At 42.5% G+C, this 12874-nt stretch overlaps 1 protein-coding gene across 1 annotated transcript in view; it reads right to left on the minus strand.

The window, feature by feature from the left end:
- thada (THADA armadillo repeat containing) overlaps positions 1-12874 on the minus strand; it is a 299794-nt gene that overhangs the window by 258295 nt on the left and 28625 nt on the right. The window contains 3 exon segments of the mRNA XM_052011253.1: positions 5124-5364; positions 7996-8147; positions 9454-9577. Coding sequence (XP_051867213.1) covers positions 5124-5364; positions 7996-8147; positions 9454-9577 — 517 coding nt within the window.

A 12874-nucleotide genomic window follows, 5' to 3' on the forward strand; every position in this document is an offset into this window, starting at 1 on the left:
CTCTATCACACCAAACCTCTCCTGTTCTGCGAGCTGACACCATATAAACCAGCACAGCTGCTGCATGGTTAGTGACTAAACCCATGCAGATGCGAGCCACCCTGCATGAGGGAGGAATGCGGACACCAACAAGACTAAGACCTAACAAAAACCAGGCGATCCCCTTGCAGGCCAATGCCCATCCACTAGAGGAGGAATTGGGCACCACCAGGTCATTGGCTGAAGAATCATCTCTGCACTGGATCTGCCAGCAAAACTAAATAGGCACAGGGTTGAATGGCTACAAGATTGTTCTAAGACGTCTCAGGGGCTAGTGCATGGGACTAACTTGTCTTCAATTGAATTCTCTACTGATACTTCAGCACAGAAGAGGAATGCAGAGTTAGTAAAATTCAACTTAACTTTCGCCAAATGACCAGGCACCCTGTTAATTAGAACCATTCTAGAAAAGATGAACACAAATACTGGAGAAACAAAGGACTGCAGATGCTGGTATCAGGATGAAAGACATGATGATGCTGGAGGAACTCTGCAGGCCAGGCAGCATCCGTGGAAAAAAGCAGGCAGTCAGCATTTCGGGTCAGGACCCTTCTTCGGGATGCCTGCTGACCCGAAACGCTGACCGCCTGCTTTTCTCCATGGATGCTGTCTGGCCTGCTGAGTCCCTGAACACAAATACTGCTGGGAAAGTTGAATTGTCACTTTGTGTGTCTTCAACTCACAATATTCCCCATGTCTGTTAGATGTCAAGGCTGGGGCAGAAAGTACAGCACAACTTCTTTCCTACCTGGTCAGAACAGAAGAAAAAGGCAAGGTAGAGATCGTGGAAGGATCCATTTTTGGAAAATACGCATTGACCTGTGTGATAAGGGGCATTCCCTTTTGAAACCTTCATCAAGGCATTGACACTGTTGACTGTGGGGATGATCATTTCTAATATGGTGGGAAGATGCTTATTAACTGCACAACTGTCCTTCTCAGCGTAAGGGGATACAATTATTTGACCAGAATGTGTGTGTGGTTGGGGGGCGGGGAGTTTCCACACAATGGTCTCATGTTCACTTCTTCCTTCTTGAAGCAGTCAGAATTTCTATCCATTCAAGTGCTGATTTAAACACTTCACATTCAAAATGGTGACTCTGAATTTAGTTGATGGGAATTCAGCTACTGTCTTCTATCTGCAGGAAGTTGCTTCTGTCCAATGCTGCATGCAAATTGCCACGAGAACTACTTGAAGAGGGTGCCTGTCCTGTTGGTCATAGGCCTTTGGGTGCTACTTTTCTGTCACTTCCCTCAAAATGTCACCTCTTTTTGGAAGCTTTATTCTTCCTCGCTAGTACCCTTAAACTAAGTTCCCATCACTTTCTCATCTACAACCTCCCCCAACCTCCTATCCACTTCCATGAGCACAATACCCTTATCAGAAGCAGGTGGAAGACATAAAGGTGGACTTAGTCTGTTTTCATTCCTACACATGACCACGTTCACCCAGTGACTAAAATATTACCTCATTCTTCATCATTTCTTAAATTGTTCAGAGCCACAAGTTTTCAAATAAATTTCAACAACTATCTGCACAGTTACATTTAAGCAGTAACTGAGAAGCAAGGTAATTTAATAAAACCTAGGTTGCTGACAGTGTGTGAAGAGCTTGTTTGTTCCATTTGCTGAGCATCGCATTACGTTTCTTTTCCTGAGTCCAGACAGAGCTGACACTGGGCATACAGCATCTGGCAGATTAGCTTGGCAGAACTCAGGCATCTTGCAACATTTGCCATTGATATTTTGCAACCCTATGTGCCCGTCTTTCTCCTTACAGAGTGTCTTTGAAGGTGGGATGCAATTTCTGGAGGGATAAGCTTCCTTCTGCTCAACTGTGAACTATCACAGCATCTTTAAAGAAGGGGAATAAAGAACGAAATGAAAGATTGGCCATCCTGCATCTGATGCCTTGGTACTACGCAAGACTGGGTTTCTCTGTAGGTTGTTTAGTTTCAAGACCACAAAGACTGAGGCAGGCCAGTCTTGGACAAGCACTGCACCTCTGGCTCACACCTAGGACTATCACCTTCATCCTGTTAAAAATGAAGGAGCCATTCCATAAAAGTACTGCAACAGAATGGTTCCAAGGGTACAATGATCAGAGCTCTGTGGACACCTTTTAACATCATTTTCCTGATGTATATGCATCGCAACTTTAAGATTTAACATTACCATGCAAAATGCATGACCGTACTTTACAACAGCTCTAATAACTACGATTAAAATTAGCCATTGTACAAATGCTGAATCCTCTCAAAAGCATGAGGTCGCAAGATTATTTTGTGGACAGAGATTGTATGATATAAAATATATAAACAGATATACAAACAAATAAACAGTCGCCTGCAGCTAAATCCCAGTGTTCAATACAATTGCCCACTAATAGGCAACCAAGGACGTCTTAGTTCTTATTCTCTTAATACTGGAGTGTGAAGGAACCTGAAACCATTTTTTCTAAATATGCATTCAAATTTGTAAGTAGCTGTAAAAAAAAACTGGTATCACTGTAACATTGATTAGATATTAGATCTAGATCTGTAACATATTAGATCTAGTTTTAGGTAATGAACTGGGTCAGGTGACAGATCTATCGGTGGGTGAGCATTTGGGGGACAGTGACCACTGCTCCATAACCTTTAGAATTGTCATGGACAGGGATAGGAGCAAAGAGGATGGGAAGATATTTAATTGGGGAAAGGCAAATTATAGGGCTATAAGGCGAGAACTAGGGAATGTAAATTGGAGTGACATTTTTGAGGGGAAATGTACTATAGAGATGTGGTCGATGTTCAGGGATCTCTTGCAGGATGCTAGGGATTAATTTGTCCTGGTGAGGCAGAGAAGGAATGGCAGGGTGAAGGAACCATGGGTGACAAGGGAGGTGGAACAACTAGTTAGAAAGAAAAAAGGCATAAGGTGTAAGCAGCAAGGACCAGACAGGGCTTGTGAGGAATATAGAGTAGCAAGGAGGGAACTTGAGAAGGGGCTGAGGAGAGGGAGAAGGGGACATGAAAAGGCTTTGGCGAGTAGCGTTAAGGAGAATCCCAAGGCTTTTTACTTGTACGTGAAGAGCAGAAGGATGGCTGGAGTAAAGGTAGGTCCGATTAAAGACAAAGGTGGGAAGATGTGCCTGGAAGCTGTGGAAGTGGTTGAGGTTCACAATGAATACTTCTCTTCAGTATTCACCAAGGAGAGGGGTCTTGATGATGCTGAGGACAGTGTTGGTAAGGGTAATGTCCTAGAGTATGTAAATATCAAGAGAGGATGTGTTGGAGCTGTTATAAATTATTAGGACAGATAAGTCCCTGGGGCCTGACAGAATATTCCCCAGGCTGCTTCGTGAGGCGAGGGACAAGATTGCTGAACCGTTGGTTAGGATCTTTGAGTCCTCGTTGTCCACGGGGATGGTACCGGAGGATTGGAGGGTGGCGAATGTTGTCCCCTTGTTCAAAAAAGGTAGTAGGGATAGTCCAGGGAATTACAGACCAGTGAGCCTTACATCTGTGGTGGGCAAGCTGTTGGAAAGGATTCTTAGAGATAGGATCTATGAGCATTTAGAAAATCATGGACTGATTAGGGACAGCCAGCATGGATTTGTGAAGGAAAGATCTTGCCTCACTAGCCTGATAGGTTTCTTTGAGGAGGTGACCAGGAAGATTGATGAGGATAGTGCAGTAGATGTGGTCTACGTGGATTTTAGTAAGGCGTTTGATAAGGTTCCGCATGGTAGGCTTCTTCAGAAGGTCAGAGGCCAAGGGATCCAGGGAGGCTTGGCCGTGTGGATTCAGAATTGGCTTGCCTGTAGAAAGCAGAGGGTTGTGGTGGAGGGAGTGCATTCAGGTTAGAGGGCTGTGACTAGTGGTGTCCCACAGGGTTCGGTTCTGGGACCTTTGCTTTTTATGATATTTATAAATGACTTGGATGAGGGGGTGGAAGGGTGGGTTAGCAAGTTTGCAGATGACACAAAGATCGGTGGTGTTGTGGATAGTGTGGAGGGCTGTCGAAGCCTACAGAGGGATATTGATAGGATGCAGAGCTGGGCTGACAAGCGGCAAATGGAGTTCAATCTGGAGAAGTGTGAGGTGGTACACTTTGGAAGGACAAACTCCATGGCGGAATACAAGGTAAATGGCAGGATTCTGGGCAGTGTAGAGGAGCAGAGGGATCTGGGGGTTCATATCCACAGATCACTGAAGGTTGCCACACAGGTAGATAGGGTAGTTAAGAAAGCTTATGGGATGCTGGCTTTTGTAAGTCATGGGATCGAGTTTAAGAGCTGCGAAGTAATGATGCAGCTTTACAAGACTTTGGTTAGGCCACACTTAAGAGTATTGTGTCCAGTTCCGGTCGCCTCATTATAGCAAGGATGTGGAGGCATTGGAAAGGGTGCAGAGGAAATTTACCAGGATGCTGCCTGGATTAGAGAGTATGAATTATGAGGAGAGACTAAAGGAGCTAGGGCTTTACTCATTGGAGAGGAGGAGGATAAGGGGAGAGGTATACAAAATATTAAGACGAATAGATAGAGTGGACAGCCAGTGCCTCTTTCCCAGGGCACTAATGCTCAATACAAGAGGGCATAGCTTTAAGGTAATGGGTGGGAAGTTCAAGGGAGACGTCAGAGGGAGGTTTTTCACCCAGAGAGTGAGTGGTGCATGGAATGCGCTGCCGGGGGTGGTGGTGGAGGCTGATACGTTGGTCAAATTCAAGAGATTGTTAGATAAGCATATGGAGGAATTTTCTATCTTGAGGGATATGTGGGAGGAAGGGGTTAGTTAGTCTTGCGAGTGGTTTGAAGGTCGGCACAACATGGTGGGCCGAAGGGCCTGTATTGTGCTGTATTGTTCTATGGTTCTATGCTTCTATTGCAAATCCTGGTGATGTGATGCACCAGCAAACTCTTATTTTACTCCTGACTTGGGTCATTGCTGATATTAATCTGGGGAATACTGTCGATGGCAAAAACAATAAACATTTGTCTTCTCCACAATGTGGAACTTCAGGGCAGGAGCATGTAATTCAAGAAAATCAAGACTGGGTTTTACCAGAAACAATGAATTAAATTGTAGATCAGCACTGACCTTCTAAAATATTGGTTTCCAGAATTTCCTTATCTGGTTGCTTTTCATAAGCCTTGCCAAGGTCATCAAACTGGTAACCAATCGTTTGTCGTTTTAAAGAACAAGCATGAAGAGCTGGCAGAAAACCTTCCTGTTGTACCAGAAGGGTCAAGAGGTAGGAAGCAGTAACGCAATCATATGGTTTTGTACTGATCGAAAGGTCCAAAGCCGCCTGCAAAAGTGTTTGCAGTTTTTCACTTTCCTGCAAGATGGAGCAGATAGGAGTTGCATTTAATTAATCACTCCAGCCAAAAGAAAAAGTCATGTCAACCACTGAAAAATGCACAGTATCATATATATTATACATATCATTGAATATTATTGCTTCTGATAGGATAGTCAAAAAAATTGAGAATGTAACATTTGTGGCGTTAATGTTTGCACACAACAGAGTACTCCAATCTGTGCAGTGATGGTATGAGAATCATCATTGAAACCAGAAGTACATCAGCAAGAATCCCTGGAAATTCCCCAGATTAATGTCGGCAATGACCCAAGTCAGGAATCAAATAAGAGTTTGCTGAAGCATCACATCACCAGGATTTGCAATGTTACAGTGATATCAGTTATAACATACAGTGGCATACAAAAGTTTGGGCACCCCTGGTCAAAATTTCTGTTACTGCGAACAGCTAAGCAAGTAAAAGATGACCTGATTTCCAAAAGGCTTAAAGATGACACATTTCTTTAATATTTTAAGCAAGATTACTTTTTTTATTTCCATCTTTTACAGTTTCAAAATAACAAAAAAGGAAAAGAGCCCAAAGCAAAAGTTTGGGCACCCTGCATGGTCAGTACTTAGTAACACCCCCTTTGGCAAGTACCACAGCATGTAAACACTTTCTGTAGCCAGCTAAGAGTCTTTCAATTCTTGTTTGGGGGATTTTTGCCCATTCTTCCTTGCAAAAGGCTTCTAGTTCTGTGAGATTCTTGGACCGTCTTGCATGCACTGCTCTTTTGAGGTCTATCCACAGATTTTCAATGATGTTTAGGTCGAGAGACTGTGAGGGCCATGGCAAAACCTTCAGCTTGTGCCTCTTGAGGTAGTCCATTGTGGATTTTGAGGTGTGTTTAGGATCGTTATCCTGTTGTAGAAACCATCCTCTTTTCATCTTCAGCTTTTTTTTTACAGACAGTGTGATGTTTGCTTCCAGAATTTGCTGGTATTTGATTGAATTCATTCTTCCCTCTACCAGTGAAATGTTCCCCGTGCCACTGGCCGCAACACAAGCCCAAAGCATAATCGATCCACCCCCGTGCTTAACAGTTGGAGGGGGTGTTCTTTTCATGAAATTCTGCACCCTCTTTTCTCCATGTGGCCAAGAAGTTCTATTTTAACTTCATCAGTCCACAGGACTTGTTTCCAAAATGCATCACGCTTATTTAGATGTTCCTTTGCAAACTTCTGACACTGAATTTTGTGGTGACGACGCAGGAAAGGTTTTCTTCCGATGATTCCTCCATGAAGGTCATATTTGTGCAGGTGTTGCCACCACTCCAGAGTCTGCTAAATCTTCCTGAAGGTCTTTTGCAGTCAAACGGGGGTTTTGATTTGCCTTTCTAGCAATCCTACAAGCAGTTCTCTCAGAAAGTTTTCTTAGTCTTCCAGACCTCAACTTGACCTCCACCGTTCCTGTTAACTGCCATTTCTTAATTACATTACGAACTGAAGAAACAGCTACCTGAAAACACTTTGCTATCTTCTTATAGCCTTCTCCTGCTTTGTAGGCATCATTTATTTTAATTTTCAGAGTGCTAGGCAGCTGCTTGGAGGAGCACCTGGCTACTGATTGTTGGGACAAGGTTTGAGGAGTCAGGGTATTTATAAAGCTTTGAAATTTGCATCACCTAGCCTTTCCTAACGATGACTGTGAACAAGCCATAGCCCTAACAAGCTAATGAAGGTCTCAGACCTTGGTAAAAGTTATCTGAGAGCTCAAATCTCTTGGGGTGCCCAAACTTTTGCATGGTGCTCCTTTCCTTTTTTCACTCTAAAACTGTACAAAAACAATACACTAATCTTGCTTAAAATGTTCAAAAGAATGTTTCATCTTTAACTTCATGACTTTTGGAGATCAGTTCATCTTCTACTCACTTAACTATTCACAGTAACAGAAATTTTGACCAGGGGTGCCCAAACTTTTGCATGCCACTGTATATGTGAATGCAAAGGAAGTGGATAATCCAAACAAGAAACTACAGAGATCTACAGAGGCTATTTGAACTGAGATGTGCCAGATTTTGTTAAAAACAGAAACTTGTAGACAGCAAGTCATAACTCAAACTATGTATCAGTAAGTTTCTGGCTGGCATCATGATTTTCATGGAGACGTTGCATTTGGAGATTAGTTGTCCAGAAAGCCATTAACGAATAGTGCAAGTACTCTTAATCAATGAGCACATTGTTAATGACCAAATTCTTGCCTAAAAGTGAAGAATTATGAATGGAGTGCCACTCTGTCAAGTTGCGAATTATTTCAAGAGCTCTTAAGACAATCTCAACACATTACAACTTTTGTTCTTAGTTTGCTTCTCAATTCAATCACGCTTTCCGTTTTTTTTCAGAACCTACTTGGGCTTTCAATTCACTTTCTCAGTCAATTCCCTTTTCCCATTCCTTAAATCTCATTTGCCTTCTGTCCTGCTGCCTCACTGCAAGGTCATCAGCTTGTTTTCCATGATTTACTTGCAACACTTTCAAGTGTGACAGATGAGACCTTGATAGGTTACAAGAGGCAAAACATTACATAACCTTGGCAAGATGTCAAACAATATATAAAAAAAAAGAACCTGCTTAGTAAGAACAACCAGAGCTTTAGTTTTAGTCTGTTACCTGTAATCCTAAAACTGTAGCTGGAAGTTTCCGAATCAGATCATAGGCTAGTAACTTAACTTCCTCAAAGGTGCTGTTCAAACACCCTAACAAAGCATCAGCATAGGCGGGCTGCAAGACATCGGTTATTTGCACCACTCTGTAACTTTGATCTGTAAAAAAGCAGTTTGGAACAAAGTGCAAAGATATTAAAATCACTTTTCAAAGTATTTTTTTTTTACATAAAACTTCACTGTACTGCATCGATAATTTTGTTCTAAACACTAAGTACACCCCACCATTCAGAGATCAAAACAGAATGTCTGTACTATCCTTAAATAGTTTTTGATATTAAATATTAGTAGATTTGTTCATAGTTTGTTTAAAAGAATCTTCAGAAATGATAAAAACAAGCTCACCAAAATCATGTTAAAATTAAGCACAGATGGTTAAACATCAATGACTTTGGATAGCAAAAGACGTTGAGGTAGAGAACTGGTCTGAAGGTGGACGTTATTTTAATGTGTGTTAGGAGTTGTTTAGAAATTAAGAGGGACCTTACCAGGGAGGAAGGAACTGTTTATAATATCTGCAAGCATAAGAGAAACAAGAAAAGAAACAGGGTGGCTCCCAGTTTAGTGGGAACACACCATGATAAAAGAAGGCAAATCTTATAGACAAAACAAGAGGAGAGAAAGATGAGAGAGTGGAAAAATTATGCATTCAGATCTAAGCAGACTGAATGACTTGGAGAAAGTGGAATGGGGAAGGAAGAGCCAGGTGAATAGGCAATAAACAAATGAAAAACACCAGGCTGGAGGTTTTGGAGCAGGAATACGATGCAAAGGAAGAGAAGAGCACAGAGAAGGCATCAGAAAGCATAGGCAAAAAAAGAAAGTCTTTAGTGCCCAGGCTAGACATGAAGAATTGGTTCAAGAGAGAGAAGAGACGGGACAAATGATCTTCAGATTAGAGATAGGAAAGTCTATGAGATCCTCACACATCGTTGGAAATGTGGGAATTCCTCACACACACCAAATGTAGGAATGTGGTGGGAGAATTGGTAGTGGAGAAAAGAAACAAGGATGGATTTTGCCTTCCAGGATGTTGTTTCATCAGTGTGTGATACTGGAAGAACAGCATGGTCTGACACCAATGAAGTTGTCCAGCTGGAGCTGGGATCAACTCCAAACCGGTTATGGGCCAGATAATGCTCAAGCCTGCATTAAAGTGGGCTTGCAGTCAGACTAGGATAAGTGATCTGGAAGGCAGAGAATAAATATTTTACTGGTAACAGAAGAATCTTAAAAAAAACAGTTCAGTCACTGCATAATTAGCGTGGCAAATAGTGGCTGAAGTCGAGGAAGTTGAGTTTTACTCAATATAGCTGTGAGTTACCTGGGAAAAAGTTCTAAGCAGGAATTCAGGACTGGCCACTTTCGTAGCCATGTGACAAAGACCACCTTCTGCCAAACTTACCCTCCAGATTTTCAGAAAGTTCAGCAATTATTCCTAAGAGACTCAAGACAATGAATTTGCTTGGGAATGAAGCACCAGGAAATAGAGCTTGGAACAGTCTGTCACACACCCAGATCAAAAAGTCCTGAAACACAGAAAGTCTATGCATGAAAACTGAACATTTCAGTTATGAATTTCTCATTGTAATAACCTTAACATATCCAAACTGCAGAAGATCTCAGTCAACCTTGTGCTGCTTATGGCAGTTTGACAATTACTGCAAACCAAAACGGTGATTTTTAAAAAAAAAGTACCACAAATTCCCGAAGGATTACAAAAAAAAAATGTTATAAGGGAAGAAGTATGCCCCACTAGTGCTAGTTAAAAGGGATCAACCACCACACAGGTTAGAGAGTAATTGACTGAACTACTGCTACACCTGTACATATTACCACTGCTTTCCAGATTGATGTCATTGCAGTATTTACCACTCAGCAGCTGTCAAAGGATGATTTACCGACCTCAAGGCTTCTGTGCAAAGCAGTTTCAATAAAATTCTGTTAATCAGTACATTTTCAACTTTGGTGATACCACACTTTTAATTCACTTCTTTTTAAATCTAAAAAAGATGTTACATAGTAATATTTCAGTGAAACAGAGAAGTTTTGAGAGAGAGTGTGGGAAACCAAAACTGGTAAGTTTCAAGAGAGCATGGCTAACAGAACCATGTGAGTTTAATAGGAGTGCAGGAACCGGGGCCCTAGTAAGCAGTCAGGGGAGGGGACACAGGAACCTGGGACCCAGTGAGTAGGAAGAGAGCATGGGAACTGGAGCTCAGGGAAGTGGTCAGGAAGCACAGAAACCAGGGACCCAGCAAGCAAGAAGAGTATGGGAATTGGGACTCAGGACTCAGGAGGAGTGCAAATTACAAATACCACCTCGTGAGTCAGATGCCAAACCATCGGGAGTTCCAACTGTTGGGATAGCATATTATCAAGAGTTTTAATGTGCTCCCAAAGAGGGATGTATTGGCAGGCCAAGCTTTTTTTGGAATATAGCATAGCTAAGAAAATAAGCAGAACTTCCCAATAGGAGCAAAGCAGGAAGGGACAGGACAAATAATCTCAGCAACAGGCTATATATCTGCTCACAGAAAATAATCAAGTGACAATATATGGCAGTTCACTGAGAAGGTCATCAATCAAATCTGCCAAAAGATCCAACCCCAGTTCTAAACAGGGCAAGGATAGCATTGCCAGTGGCTGTGGAAGCAACCACAGCAATGAACTTTTTTTGCACTTGGATAGAAGGCTTTTAGATGTTATGAATATTTACAGCAGCACTCTGGAGCGAACCAAGTGCATTGCCAGTGACGTCCACATGAATAAATAAATGAAAAACATCAGGCTGGCAGTTTTAGAGCAGGGATACAATGCAAAGGAAGAGAAGAGCAAAGAGGAGGGATAAGAAAACACAGGCAGAGAAAGAAAAGCTTTCCTGCTCAGGTTAGACATGAAGAATTACTTCAAGAGTAATACTATCGACCTCAACCCCTATTCCCCATTTACTTATAGTCCCTCACTCCTTATCTTCAGTATCACTCTCCTTCACAGCTGTTTCTTGGTCACAAAGACAAATACAAGAAAGAATAAAATACACATTTCAAATAAAATTAACTGCACCATACTGCATATTAAATAAAACTAATGATCCTCAATAGATTCCCCTGACGTCTGTCTTTAGGTGCAATTTCTGGATCAAGATGTCCCAGCTTCAGTGTGCACCATCTCAACACGGCCAGCAGCAGGCTGGGCTTAGCTGGCTGACAACAGCTAGGGCATCAGTGAAGAGCAAACCTCCAAGAATAAATAACTCCCTGGCGCCTCAGTAATCTGTTAGCTGGCAGTTTGCTAAATTGTTATTAAAAAAACGGTAAGCCCCTTTGATCAGTGGTATCCACAGTCACAATGGTGTGGCAGCTCAGCTAAATGTGCACAACTGCAGTACAAGCTTCCACTGCAATCAGATTTTTAGTGGCCTCTGCTTGAACTACAGAGGAAACCAAGTCATTGGCCATCAGCTGCTTCATCATGGCAGAGTCCACTAGCAGACAGAAGAGGCCACCACTGCCACTGTGGCAGGGATGGACAAAACAGATGGAACAAAGGCCTCTTTTCTGTTCTTTTGACACGAAACAGGTCTTAATGGACCAACAAACAATCTGCTGGAGAATCGAGCAGTAACTGTGGGGGAAAGGAATTGTCGATGTTTAGGATCAAAACCTTGCATCAAGACAGGGTTTTGATCCAAAACGTTGATAATTCCTTCTGCCTCCACAGATGCTGCTTGAACCGCTCAGTTCCTCCAACAAACTGTTTGTTGCTCCAGATTCTGGCATCTGCAGTCTCGTGTCTCCTTGTGGTGGACCAACTGTGTTGGTTCATTTTTTTCTTCAGCCTGTCCCAACAAAATCATCATCAGATACAAGTGCAGCAGAACTTGTACATGACCATGCTTCTGGTGGGTTGGCACCTTCATTATCCTTGCCTCCTGCCATGGTTGCAAGCCACTCCTGCCCAGTGTTTCACAATGTGCAGATTCTGCCCCGACTACTGTCCTCCAAGTACTGCCAGAATCTGAGCTGGGCTGCAAATAGAAAACTGCAGCACGTCCTCAATCTCACTACTTGCTAGTTCTCGACCCACTACTTGACTCTGTTCTAGTTCTTGCATAGTTGACTGATAAAACAGACAGCATAGTACCATCTTCAATGGATTCATCTCTGCTGCTCCCCACAGCCTCAGCAATGGCATTTCTGGTAACAGCTAGCATGGTTTCCTCCATATTGAGGTGGGAATATGCAGAGGTGCCTCTTTCCCCACCTGGTGCCTGCATGAGAGATTGAGCATCATCCTACATGTCTGGTGGTGTGCTTATCACAGAGGAACATTTGGCAGTGGCTCCATACTGCAAGCAATGCCTATAAGGGTTACAATACTGCTACATGTGAGAGCTCAAGCTGGAGTGTGATTAGAATCAGTCCTGGATGATAGAATCTCTTGGTAGAAAACTGACAAGTATGTGAGGAACTGAGCAGTGGCTGAGACTAAAGATATAGCTGGTGAGATTTGGTATTTGAAGATTTATTCACTGCTCTTGGGAACTTGAGGTTATTAAGTTTTTTGCCACATTGCATTTAGGTCCTCAGCACTGCTCTCCTGGCATCGACTGTTATAGTCATTTGCTCTCACTGGTTCCTCATCATTTTCCTGGGGACCTACAAACACACTCTGGATGCAGAAACTTTTTATCTCCATCTCTTCCATCAAGACCACCAGCAAAGCACGAAAACCTTTGGTCCTGTCCTTTCCTACGTTCAACATTGTTCTTTGTTATACAACCCCATCCCAAATAACGTCAGTACCTTTAGTTGGCACAATGC

Source organism: Pristis pectinata, chromosome 3 (genome assembly GCF_009764475.1).
Source record: "Pristis pectinata isolate sPriPec2 chromosome 3, sPriPec2.1.pri, whole genome shotgun sequence".
NCBI classification, from domain to species: domain Eukaryota; kingdom Metazoa; phylum Chordata; class Chondrichthyes; order Rhinopristiformes; family Pristidae; genus Pristis; species Pristis pectinata.